The sequence below is a fragment of the Propithecus coquereli genome, unplaced genomic scaffold (genome assembly GCF_000956105.1).
Source record: "Propithecus coquereli isolate 6110/MARCELLA unplaced genomic scaffold, Pcoq_1.0 Scaffold199, whole genome shotgun sequence".
Lineage (NCBI taxonomy): Eukaryota > Metazoa > Chordata > Mammalia > Primates > Indriidae > Propithecus > Propithecus coquereli.
Window position 1 is genome coordinate 2,160,401 of NW_012144855.1, and position 13,422 is coordinate 2,173,822.

A 13,422-nucleotide genomic window follows, 5' to 3' on the forward strand; every position below is an offset into this window, starting at 1 on the left:
CTTTGGTCAAAGTCTTGATCACTTTTTCTAGCCCCCTATCTAAGATTGCAAATATCCTCCCCACCCCAACACATTCCCTTTCCTGCTTTATTTTTTTTTCTCCTTTCTACTAATTACTCTCCAACATAGTATCTTGTTCATATTTTGTCTTTTCCCATGAAGGCAGGATTTTTGTTTCTTTTTCTCACTGCTGTATTCCCAGTACCTAGAACAGTATCTTGTGGGAATTAAGTACGGAATAAATATTTTTTAAGCAAAGAAGTATTGACAAGAAGTATGTTAGGGAATTAGATGGTTGCATTTCCACCATGGATAATTTTGCAATAATTAGTACTTGCCATTATTATTCTGGAGATGAACTACTCTTCCTTTTCTTGAAGTTTCAGAAAATGATCAGAGCTTTGAGGTGACCATGACCGCGACCACAGAGGTGGCAGATGATGAGATTACTGAGGGGACTGTGACACAGATCCAGGTATCGTAAGTCTTTTAACTGGCCTGAGGAGAATGATCCATTACACATAGCTTAGTTGATAAAATGATGAGAATATATTTTGTCTGACAAAATAGCAGCCACAAAATTGAAGTAAGACTACTTCATTCAGATTTCTAGTTGCTACACGTAAGTCTCAGTTGTAACCAAAGATAGAGTTTTAAAATTTATTCCCTGTAGAGTGGTTTACATCTGTTGAAACAGGAGATGATGCGTGTGCATTCATTATCTACATATAATGATCTCACTTCGGCTGTTAAATAACAACAGTTGTAGTTACGGTAATACTGTTCCTTTTGGTGCTTATAGAGCCAGATACGTTACATCATGTGTCGTGTTTGGGTAGTAATCAGACCTTACTGTTCCTTCTTACGGAACTTCTTTGTCTCTTACAAGCTCTAGCTAAGTTACTTCTGCCAAAAGTAATCAGAATTCTTTGTTCTCTTAAATAGCCTGAAGCTTAACTTTATTTTATTTACACATTTATCTTTGGCTGATAGTACCTTTCTTTTTTAGTATCTTGTCCTTTTGCTTCATCTCTTCATTTAATAAAATATATGTTTGAAGTAGAGACATTGTAGCATTTTACATTAATGAAGCATCACAATGACCATTCATTTAAAAAGTATAATAGTTGCAAGTTGATATGTAACACCAAGGACTAAAGACACCTCAGGTATGTGCAGTATGTACCTTTTGCAATAATGTTTAGTTCCAAAATCTCAAGATTTCCAGAAGGGTGAGTCTCAAATATGGTTCAAATAGCTTTGACCCAGGCTGGAGATCCTCATGCTCTGCCCTTGGATTTCAGCCAGTGATTTGCACAGGAAGGATTTTCCAAGCCCACTTAGCGGTAGAATGTACCTTTCCTTCAAAATAGGACTTGTCAAAGTCGTTCCAGATTCAAAGACTATGTAGTCTCACTTCTATCCAATTTTCAGCACATAAAAATATACATATGTATATTGTATACATATTTATGATTTGGTTTGCAAATCTAATTAATATAAGATTGAGCAGTGGCAATATTAGTCTTTATTATAAGACAAATTATAAAGTTTTGATTATTGCCAGATATTTAATTAGTTGTTTAATATTTAGCCTCTTGGTTATTACCATTTTAGTAAATGAAAAACTTTTAATAATTTCTAATGTTTGTTTAACAAGATTAACATTAGGTTATGAATTCACAGTCAACATGGTTAAAAAGTTCAGAAATAGTCTGCTTCTTACTGTATCCTTGCTGTAAACCAGGTTGCAGCTATTTGACATAGTTTGGTAGTTAATGTACTATCTTATTCCAGCGATGGGACTAGCTTGAAAAATAATCAGAAACTATAAAATGTCCCAGTATATACAATACTTTGTGGTTACGAGAGGTCTTCAGTGGATGGATTGAATATTTGTGTTTATATTTCTAAGCCTATATATGTTGTAGACATGAAATCTTGCAACCAACTCACAAAGACTTCATTTAAAAAGCAACAGGATATTAAATAAAGCCTGAGTAAATTTAAAAAATTTATGCATGAAGTAGCAAAAATGGGGGTAAAATACTGTAAAATTTATTATCTGTGTGCTAAATATAGATAGGTACCCTCCAGAGTACCCAAGTCTCCTACTACACTCATTAAATTCATTTGTTATTGACAATATTGAATATTACTGTTACCACTTAATTATTTGCTCATTTGGTGGTTATATGATTTAGTGATAATTGTTACTCTTTATCAGGACAATTTGAGCCATAAAGCATTAAGTTTGTCCCAAAATAGCAGTTAATTAACATGACAGACTTATTTCTAAGATTCATAGAGTGGGCTCTGCTATATAAACATACTTTGGGAAATGGTGATTCCTTAAGAGAAGATCTTTTAAGAGTGTTTTCTACATTATAGTTCTTAAAAGTGGGTATTGAATGAATGAATGAATGAATAAATAAAAAGTGGATATCGTATCAAGGTCTTTTGATAGATCTGTTTCACCCTTTATAAATGTATAACTCTTGGGTCAAATCTTACAGAATTGTGATCTGTAGACATCATCTGTCTCAATTCTCAGCTTTAGAAAGGTCCCTCTCTTAGGTCTTTTTTTTTTTTAATCTACAAAGTATGACACATAAATAATAGGGCTATAAAACTTTTCAAACTTGTTCCAGTGATTTCTAGCTTTTTGCCCATGGATTTTTAAACACTTTCATAAATACATGTATTACCACCTGATACTAAAATAAAGTAGGCAGCATTAGAGATGCGGCTTGTCTTCTCATTGTACCTTGGTTGTTCACTAACAGTTTATCTCTTTCTAAGTGAGCTGACTTTCAGTTCCTCTCCAAATTATAAGTTCAATTTCTGCTTATTCAAGAAATAGTAATCCAGTCATTCTTAGGACTCCAACCAGTGACATTGCTTAGTAGTTTATCCAGCCCAGAGACTGAATTGGGTTGAGTGGTCACTAAGCATGTGATTTCCCCCTTATCCTGGTCTGCCTATCATTGGATCATACCTGATATGGTAGCAGTATTGCCAAATTTTGCCCATGTACATTATGGCTCTCTTTAGGACTAGGTCAGCTTTGTTAAAAGCGACTTTCTTCCTACAGAATTTGTTAGTTTAGATGTGTTCGTAATTGAAAATATACCTTGTGCTGGTTGCACAAAAGACTGCTTTAGCTGCAGTAGTAATGAGTAGTACCACACAGTTCTTTGAGAGGAAGGTACATTATAAGGCTATGAATCACCTCTAGGGAGTGGCTAAAACAAAATTGTCAGTAAATAATAAGCAGAACATGATTTTGCAATAATGTCTTTTGATTTTAACTGTTAATCCTTTAAGTTAAGCAAGAGATTACATTAAGAGATAACTATGTATTTAGGGAGCAAACTATCTGTGAGGACAGATAGCCAGTCATAACACCAAACCGTAGCATTTCCATTTTCCTATCTGGAACTGATTACAACTGTATATGTATGATGAGATCATTTACATTTGTTATGTTGATTTAAATACTTAATAGAATATAAGCCCATTTAATATAAAATTGAAGCCACTACTACATTACTTGCTTAAGTGAAGGTTATGTTATGTTAACATGGATAATTTTTTTTTTTTTTTTTTTTTTTTTTGAGACAGAGTCTCACTCTTTTGCCTGGGCTAGAGTGAGTGCCATGGCGTCAGCCTAGCTCACAGCAACCTCACACTCCTGGGCTCAAGCGATCCTTCTGCCTCAGCCTCCCGAGTAGCTGGGACTACAGGCATGCGCCACCATGCCCGGCTAATTTTTTCTGTATATTTTTAGTTGGCCGATTAATTTATTTTCTATTTTTAGTAGAGACGGGGTCTTGCTCTTGCTCAGGCTGGTCTCGAACTCCTGAGCTCAAACAATCTGCCCGCCTCGGCCTCCCAGAGTGCTAGGATTACAGGCGTGAGCCACCGCGCCCAGCGATAATTTTGTTTTTATACTGCCATAGTAAAAACAGCAGGAAATGTTTGTTTTTCTATAAACTGACTGTATCTAAAATAAGTGAATTCTATATTACTATATTAAAGTTTCATAATACTTAGCATTGCAAAGATGAATCAGGTTGGGTATTAAACGCCACTGTTTTTGTTCTTTGTTTTTTGTTTTTGTTTCGTTTTGTTTTTTTTACTTTTACCTATTCAAGATTTTACAGAATGAGCAACTAGATGAAATATCTTCCTTGGGTAATGAGGAAGTTTCAGCAGTGAGCCAAGCATGGTTTACAACTAAAGAAGATAAGGATTCTCTCACTAACAAAGGTAAGATACACTGTGAATTTTAGTGTCCATTGGATAAAATGGAGATAAAAAGGGCTTGTAGTCATTAAGATTCTGAGTTGGACTTTCATCTCTGGGATTCAGTAGTCACAGTAATTGAGCTTTTCTAATTAAATTTGGCCTTAATGATTTCAAATAAGGCCATGAAAACAACATTTCTTTTTCAGTAACTATTACTTTTCTGATACGAAGTAGGTTTTGTTAATTTTTGGTGGTGTTAAAAAGACAATACAGTTAATTGCTTATGAGAGTAGTGAGTCAAGCCTTTTCAAGGGTCTGCTAATTTCAATTTGATAAGCATCTTAGAGGCATAAAGTAAAATAACAGTATTTAAAGTGCTGCTTTGCTCATAAGCATAGCTGGTGAAGTTGCTATGAAAAAGTAGAGGTTGTATATGTGCCACTCTAAAGTACAGAAAGGAAGTAGAAATAAATAAATTGATTGTTTTCAACCATTGTACAATATATACTCCTTAAGAATACATTATTTACTTGGTATGCAATGTATTGTGTTTACCTTGCCCTAGAATCTTTTGTACATGTTCTCTTGGTCATAAAATTTATTTTTTACTGGAGAAATTTTTCTGAAAGTTTTGAGTGTGATTTGGCTTTTCTTATTTTTATAAGTGTCTTTTTAGCAGTTCTATAGCTCAAAGGATAATAGAAGTAGTATTTTTTAAATCTTTTAATTACCATTGAGTTTTTTTTTTAGTAGGGTCAAATATATTCTTACTTAAAAAGCAGGGATTACAAAAACAACTTTACCTGGGGATCTTTCAAATGAATGAGAAATTAAATTAGCTATATTTTATTCTCACAGATAATTTAGTGACAGAGGAAATCTATAGTTAACATACAGAATATCTTTAGTATTTAATCCTCTCAAGGAGTAACATTTTCTGTAACATTACTTACTGTTTTTTAAAGGACATAAATGGAAGCAGGGGATGTGGTCCAAGGAGGAAATCGATATTTTGATGAACAATATTGAACGCTATCTGAAGGTATCTTATAGCATATTTTTGTTTCACTGATTTACTGCCAGTTGCAAAAATATCAAAGCAGCATACTGTTTGTACATATTAGAAACTTTTAACTACTTTTTGTAACATGATTAGCTAATATGTTGTAGCTTAATAAATCTGAGATACATGATTATAGTATAATAACATTTTTAATCAAATTTTGAATTCTCAGTTTAAAATAGCTTTATTGCTTTAGTTGCCACCCTTTAAACAGAATCTTAACAGCCTCTCAACATCCTAAAACCTTTTTAAGCTGTCCATAAACTACAGTTTAATTTATATTGTCTAAAGCTTAAAGTATACCTCTTCTGTGAATGCCTTTATGACATCATGCTAGTCCTTCCCTTTTAACACAATTAAAAATTTAGTTTTTTTCCTATTCAGGCTTACTTCTTGTTAGCTTAGTCCTCTTCATTAAATGTTCTTTGAACACAGTATTTTTGAGGGACTGGAGATATATGAATTACCTTAACACGTAGTGTTTGCTTTTGAAAAGCCAGCAGTCAGTTTGGGAAAGCTGAAAACAGGTGAAGGATGATACAGGTTTTGTACAATGTAAGTGATATATGTTGTGAGTTCTACACAAGTTCAGAGAAGGAAGACTTTATTCTCAGGGTTAGGACAGTTATAGAAAATTTTTGGAAGAGCAAAGATTTGAGCTGAGTCTTGAAGGGGTAGAACTTGGGCTGGAGTGGGATTGGAGGCAACAGCATGAGTAAATCAGAAAATCAGAGATCAAAACGAGGACACATTACATTAACTCCTTTACCTTGAACCAAGGTCAGTATCTTGTGGAAAACTGGGCTTTGAAGTCCAAGCCAAAGAATTAGAATTTCATCCTTATAGGAAGTGAGAAGCACTAAAGGGTTTGAGAAAAGCTGGTAGCTTAGTTAAGTAAGAGATCAGTGGAGTAGATTTTTCTCAAGGAAATCTTACTAGAGACTTGCTGACCATTCCTGTAATGGGGTTAGATTCAAATAGTACACGTTTGAAATGTAGACTGTTAGCATTGTTTGGGGGTAGGGGAGCGTACAGTATTTACCCATTCTCCTATTATTTGGTATATGGGTTGTTTACTATTTTCACTATACACTAATGTATAAATACATTGCTGCCTAGAATGTCCACATTTAAGCTAATTTTAACTGCAACTTTCCTAAGCTAAGCTTTGTACACTGTGAGGAATTTAAAAACTTTAATTCTTTAATGAATGAATATCCTTCCACCAAGTTTATTGTTTTAAGAGAAACAGGAGTACAGTGACTATTGAACTATTGTATCCAGAAATGTATTAAAGTTGTCTACTGGTCACATACACTTTAGTTAAAACTTGAAAATGCTATGGGTTTAGGTAAGGCAGTAATGGGTGGTGAACTTCGGAGATTAAGAGTCATGTCTAGGGGATTGAAGTAGATGATTTCCAAGGACCCTTCCAACTTAATGATTAATGGAGAGAACTGTCAGTAGGATTTGAGACCTTTGTAGAGAACCATGTCAGTAGATCAGGTGAGAATGGCAAGGACTTAAACTACAATGGTAGAAATAGAATTGGTAGAGAAAGGGCAGATAAGTAAGTAGTCTATAAGGAAGCCTGGTGACTAGATGTTGGGAAAGAAGAAAAAGGAGGAGTTGATAACTTAACAGTTTTTATTTTGGGTAATTAGGAGAATGATGATAGGATTGGCAGAAATCATGCCCCAAAAAATTCACTGATTTTGGAAAAAGATAAATTTGTTAAATTTTCATTCTTGACCATGCTTTTTATTATGTGATGCTTTTCTATAAGAACACTGTGGAGCCAGTTTTAAACTTCAGAAAGTTCCAATTATTAATGGTTAGATGTCTCATATTTCTTATTTTAGGTAAAAGGATAAATGAAAGTAAATGTCACAAGCAAGAAAAAGGACAGGGGGTGTGAGGGCAGAAGAATCTTTTATCTCACTGTAATGGTCATCCTGCAACTCATTGTGTCTTGCATGTGGGAGATCAATAAATATTTAGTCGTTTGCAAAATTGGAACTGCATAAATGAAAGAATTTTAGGAAAGATTCTAAAACTTAGAAGCTTTTACTATGGAGTTCATACATTCAAAGGAGTATAAAATGTATACCCAGTCTGATTTCATCTGTTTTTAAAATTTATATAAATTAATTCTCTGCATATTCTGTAACTTCGTTTGCTCAGTATTAAGATTTTCATATCCATCCCCTGTTAATTTGTTTAGCTGTAGTTCATTGTGCAAATATACTACAAGTTACCCATTTTACAGTTAATGGTCATATGGGTACTTTTTAGTTTTTTGCTATTGTACAAATCTGGTGTGTATGAATGGTATTTCATTATGGTTTTAATTTGTGTAATATTTTTCTGATAACATATTTTAAATGTTTATTGGCCATTTGTGTTTCTTGGAAATTCCTGTTTGTATCTTTTACCAATTATTCTATGGAGTTGGTCATCATTTTCTTTTACTTAGACGTTCTTAATATGTGCTGGATACTAATGGTTTATTGGTCATTTGTGTTACAGATCTTGTTCCAATTTAGTGGCCTGTCTTTTCCTTCCTTCTTTTTTAGGTATCATTTGATGGACAAAGATTCTTAAATTTCAGTATCAATTATATCATCTTTTTTTTGTTTTTCATACTTGTTTAAGAAATCCTCCCCAGCCTCAAGGGCATGAAGACATTCTCACATATTACCTTGCGAAAGTTTCATAAGTGATCCTGCTGACTTTTTTTTATTTTCCTATAAGTATGAGATAGATTTTCAATTTTATCTTTTTATGTATGGAAGACTATTGTCTCAGCATCATTTATGGAACCTCAGTCTTTTTCCCAGTCTCCAAGGTCCATTCTGTCCTAAATCAAGCTTTCACAGATTTGTTTCTAGGTTTTCTGATTTGTTTCCAACTTCCGTTTGTTGATACCTGCACCAATACAGCATTGCCTTCAGAAGTCCCAATATCTGATGGGACAAGTCTCTTCATCAATATCTTGGCTATTCTTGGCCATTTGCTCTTCTCTTATAAATTTAGAATCAGCTTTCAGAGAATGAAACACTGATGGAATTTTTATTGTGATGGCATTGAATCTGTACATCAATTGGAGGGGTGATTAATATCTTCACGGTGTTTCATCTGCCAGTTGAACAACATGATGTATAACTCTTCGTTTTAGTTAGTTCCTCTTTAATGCCTTTGGATAAAGTTTTCATAACTTGCCTAAGATTTAGTCCTGATGCTTTTAATTTTGATGCTGTTGTAAGGGAGAACTTTTAAAAATATTCTATAAGCTTTGTATAGACATGCAAATGACTTTATATCGCTTTTGTATCCAGCAACCTTGCTAAGATGCTCTTTTTCAAATAAAATAATTTTTTCATAGATTTTTAGATTTCTATGTATATAACATTATCTACAACGGATTCTTCTTTTCCAGTCTTTATATGTTTTGTATATTTTTTATCAGATTATCAGCAAATCCTAATTTGCTAAGAGTTTTATCACCTAGGAATATTGAATTTTATGAATGCTTTTCCACATCTGTTAGATTTTACATTTTTTCCATAAATCTGCTGATGTGATTAATTATATTAATAACTTTTGTGAAGTTAACAGAAGTTTGTATTCCTGGGATGAACTTACTTTTTACACTGGTGAATCAACTTTTTTATACATTGCTGGGTTCAGTGTGCTAAAATAGTATTAGGATTTGGGGGTCTATGTTAGTGAATGGGCTTGGCCTGAAAACTCTTTTCTGAAACTGCCTTTGTCTGGTTTTGCTATTGAGGTTATGCTAGCCTGATAAAATGAGCACTTTTTTCTTTTCCTTTCCTGTTTCCTTTCTCCTTTCCTTTCCTGTTAGTACAGATGGAGTCTCGCTGTGTTGCTTGTGCTGGTCTTGACTCCTGGCTTCGGGGTAGTTAGTCCTCCCACTTTTTTCTTTACTCTAGAATAGTTTGAGATCAGAATTATGTATCTTTTGACTATTTGGTAAGATTTACCTGTAATGTCATCTGGGCCTGGTTATTTTCACTGTGGGAAGATTATTAATAACTCATTAAATTTTCTTGATGGTCAGTGCCTGTTCAATTTTCTGTCTCTTTCGGAGTCAGTTTTGGTAAGTTGGCTTTTTCTAGGAATTTATTCATTTTATCTGAATTCAAATTGATTACCATAAAATTGTTTATAATGTTGTTTTATTAACTGATCTCTGCAGCATTTCTACTTAGGGCTCATTTTTTCATTTCTAATATTTGTGTCTTTTTAATTTTGCTAGAAGTTTATCATTTCAAATTTTATTAATCTTAAAGGATTTTTTTCAAAGAATCAATTTCTAGGTTTGTTTATTCTTTCTATGCTTTGATTCCTGATTCCATTTATTTTGCTCTTATAATTTTCTTCTTTCTGCTTTCTTTAGATTCATTTTTAATTTTTTATAATTTTAAAAGGAGTTGACAGAAATTGAATTTGATACAGTTTATTTTTAGAACATTTAAGTATCACTTAACTATCTCTTACACCATATATGACTTGTTAATGAATTAGCAATATATTCTTTTTCTAAATGCCATTGATGACCTTTAATATTAAAACCAGTTTTAAAAGCATAGTATATCCATATGCATTTTATCAGAAATCCCTAAATCAAAGAAATGTAACCCATTTAGGCACGCGGAATAAAAGATGCTACAGAAATCATCTTTGAGATGTCAAAAGACGAAAGAAAAGATTTCTACAGGACTATAGCATGGGGTCTGAACCGGCCTTTGTTTGCAGTTTATAGAAGAGTGCTTCGCATGTATGATGACAGAAACCATGTGGGAAAGTATGAAAACTTGTAATGCTGCATGTTTTCATGTAATTAGGGAAAATATTTAAGGAACTGTCATTTTTTAAAAATAGGATTATGATCAGGGCCTTAATTGGAGACAACTATGAATGACTTTTGACTTAATATTTTTATCCTCCAGGTCCATGTTGTAAATATGGTGAAACCTCATAATAATAGAGCCTCTTTTAGAAATTAGAATCTAATCATTTTATGTAGGTTAGATTTTCTTAATGTAGCAAAGTCTGCTTTGTAGTAAGGTAACATAACAAGTATAGCAATGGTTAAAGATTTAAGAAGTGTGTGAAAAGAACTCCAAATTCATTGATAACATTTTTCCTATTGGTTTTTTAGAGTATAGCATTCCTAAGTCAGTGACTTTTTTTTTTTTTTTTTTTAAATAAAACCAGACTGGAAAAGAACTATATTTCTGGAAACAATGCATGGATTTCTGTTACAGGTAGCATTTATAGGAGGGCATTACTAAGAGTCTTCAGTGCAATGATTTTATGTTGTTACTGTTGTACTTTGAATTTCTTTGGAAATTTTAGGTAGCAGTAGTATGGCTTACTAGCTACTGCTGAGCTACTGGCACAGCTTTTCCTCTTCAGCAGCATGCTGATGAGAGCACATTTAAGAGCTGAAGAGAATTAAATTACGTTTTTATGACAGTAGAAAAAGAGAAATTTTTAAATGGAGCATGAAGGACTTGTAACTGCATAAACTTTCCATATACTACAAGTGGTTATAAAGTGAGCAGCCTTTCGTAGTTATTAAGGGGACATTTTTAAAAAGAACATTGCATTGGCTTTATTGAAGACTTGACTACTGAACTAAAGAGTAAGAGTATGTAAGATGTCCATGCCTGGGTAGAGGAAATTAAGAGAATCTTAATTTTTTCAGTGCCTTGAGAGAATTTTCCATAGATTTCTTTTACTCTAGTTTACAGTGTCATCCATAAGTCTTTCAGAATAGTTGTGATTTCAGTTATGTTTCAGTTATGAAACATAATTTTGAAATAAAGGAAGTTAGGCAGCATTGGGGCAAATTTATGTTTTAAATATTGAATTTTCCTGGAGAAAGTTGTACAGTGCTTACCTTTATTATAACTAAAAGTATTTACTATTGGTGTTTTTTTTAAAAAGGAAATTAGAAGCCTTTGTTTTTAGCTTTTATTAATCTACTTTAAAATAGGCTACTTTAAAAATATTATCAGTATGCTAAGTAACTTAACATTCAGCTCCCTAAGTCAAATTCTGGTTTTATTAGGTTGTTAGCATTTCTTGTTTTAATTGATTTTTTTAAATTTCTCTGAATTTGTAGATACACACCTGAAGAAATTGAGAAGCTCAAGGAGTAAGTTTTAAGTTTTTTTTATTATTAATTCTAATTGTTTTTTATGTCTTGTGTTTTTAAAAGTTTTACTTTGAAAATTTCAAGAGGTTTTGGCAGACTGTTGTAATTCTGCTTTTAAGTATTATTGACCATAAAAAGATCATATCAGATCCATACCTGCACAGAGTAGCCAGGCCCGTAAAGCATAAATTTAGTCTTTTGTTGTCAGTCACCAAATGCTTCCTCAGACCACTAATAGGGGTTCCAGAAGAGATTAGATGAGATGGCCATTTTTGGTGGCCTGAACACTAAATTTGGGGAATTTATATACCAATATCAAAACCAGGGTTGTGCTACATGGCTTAGCTTAGAGTGGAGAGTTGGCAAATATTTCACTGAATATCTCTGGGCTGACTCTACCTTGTAAAGGCTATTGAATCTCAGGAAACATAATTTTGCTTCATTGAGTGAAGGCCATAAGGTATAATTTAATGAATTGCATGGATCATGAAAAAAATTGAAAGTAGATTCCATTTATGATGATAAAGACCTGTGAAACTTTTTCAGGTATCTAAAGAAGAGCTTGTTAGGTGTATGCTCAAAAGGGAAAAATCTGGGGCTTGCCTGAGAGATAATGTCAATAACCTGAGGGGAAATTTGTTCTTTTTTGAACACATATCCAAGTTACTTATTTCTTCTCTGACCCAGGAAAAAGGCAATTGCTGCCTGTTTTTTTTTCACCCACAGACAACTGTGGACCCCAAAAAAAGGCCACACTTTCAAACTTTGGCTCTCAAAGTATTGCTGCCCACAACTTCCAAACCAGTCAAATGGGAAGAAGAAGAATGAAGAATAAAATGATGAAATTAAAAGGGAGAAAACAGTTGAACCAAATGCTGATTGGCAGACTCTTGTTTTAGGCTCCGGATAAAGCATGGCAATGACTGGGCAACAATAGGGGCGGCGCTAGGAAGAAGTGCATCTTCCGTCAAAGATCGGTGCCGACTGATGAAGGATACTTGCAACACAGGTACTGTGAGTGCTACTGGTGTCATTTTCTTGTCACCATTTGCACCTCTAACCCCTTCACACACCGCCTTCTCTTTGTTCTGGGGAAAAAATTGTCATTTTTGTCAATTCAGACTTTATTTTCTAGTGTTTCTTTTTCTTCAGCTTAATACCTACACCCAGCTAATCTTTTACTTTGTTTTTGTATAAGATGACATTGTTCACAGGGATACAACATCACCTCAGTTCAATTTTATGGCAATTTAAAACTGCCCCAGTTGGGAAAGTATTTATTTTTAAAGCATATATACAAGGAAGTAATTTTAATTTGGGCTCATCTAACTGTTAAGTTCACGTTCACAACAGCTTATCAACGTGTAACTATGAAAAACTTTCGTTGCAGGCAGGTCCCAAGAAGCAGTTGTGTTCCAAAGGTTTATATGTATTTTGCTTAGTTCAAACTCACAGTATATTTTTCCATAGGAAAAAAATGTATGATTAGTGTTTCAGTCCTCAGGCCAGACCACAAATGCCTCTTAATATATACAAGTGTACCGAGGATACTGTTAAACCTAACCTTTATGACCAACAATTGTATTTAGGCTCTGCCATTAATTGTCATTTAACCTTTCTGAGCTTCACTTACACCTCTGTAAAATGAACAGGTTAGAACTATAATTCCGTAGTTCTCTTTTAGCCCTAATGTTCTCTGAAAGATCCACAATCTATGCTCTTTTTCAATTAAAAAAAAACTAGTTCTCAAGTTTAGTGTTAGCTTCTAGGACATATATTTTTTTATCCTTGCACCCACACACACACACTAAAATGAAATTGAGAATGTTTCTTGCTTAACTGTTCCACCATCACTATTACCTGCAAGGCAGTGAGAATATACATTCCACCAACTCTGTCATTCTGTGACATGACTAACTTA

At 33.5% G+C, this 13,422-nt stretch overlaps 1 protein-coding gene across 1 annotated transcript in view; it reads left to right on the plus strand.

Moving 5' to 3' along the window:
* Positions 1-13,422, plus strand: part of DMTF1 (cyclin D binding myb-like transcription factor 1) — a 33,351-nt gene that overhangs the window by 7,244 nt on the left and 12,685 nt on the right. Inside the window, exons 4-9 of the mRNA XM_012643508.1 lie at positions 381-475; positions 4,158-4,272; positions 5,217-5,293; positions 9,985-10,142; positions 11,469-11,501; positions 12,401-12,510. Of these exons, the coding sequence (XP_012498962.1) occupies positions 381-475; positions 4,158-4,272; positions 5,217-5,293; positions 9,985-10,142; positions 11,469-11,501; positions 12,401-12,510 (588 nt within the window). The remainder of the gene's footprint in view (positions 1-380; positions 476-4,157; positions 4,273-5,216; positions 5,294-9,984; positions 10,143-11,468; positions 11,502-12,400; positions 12,511-13,422) is intronic.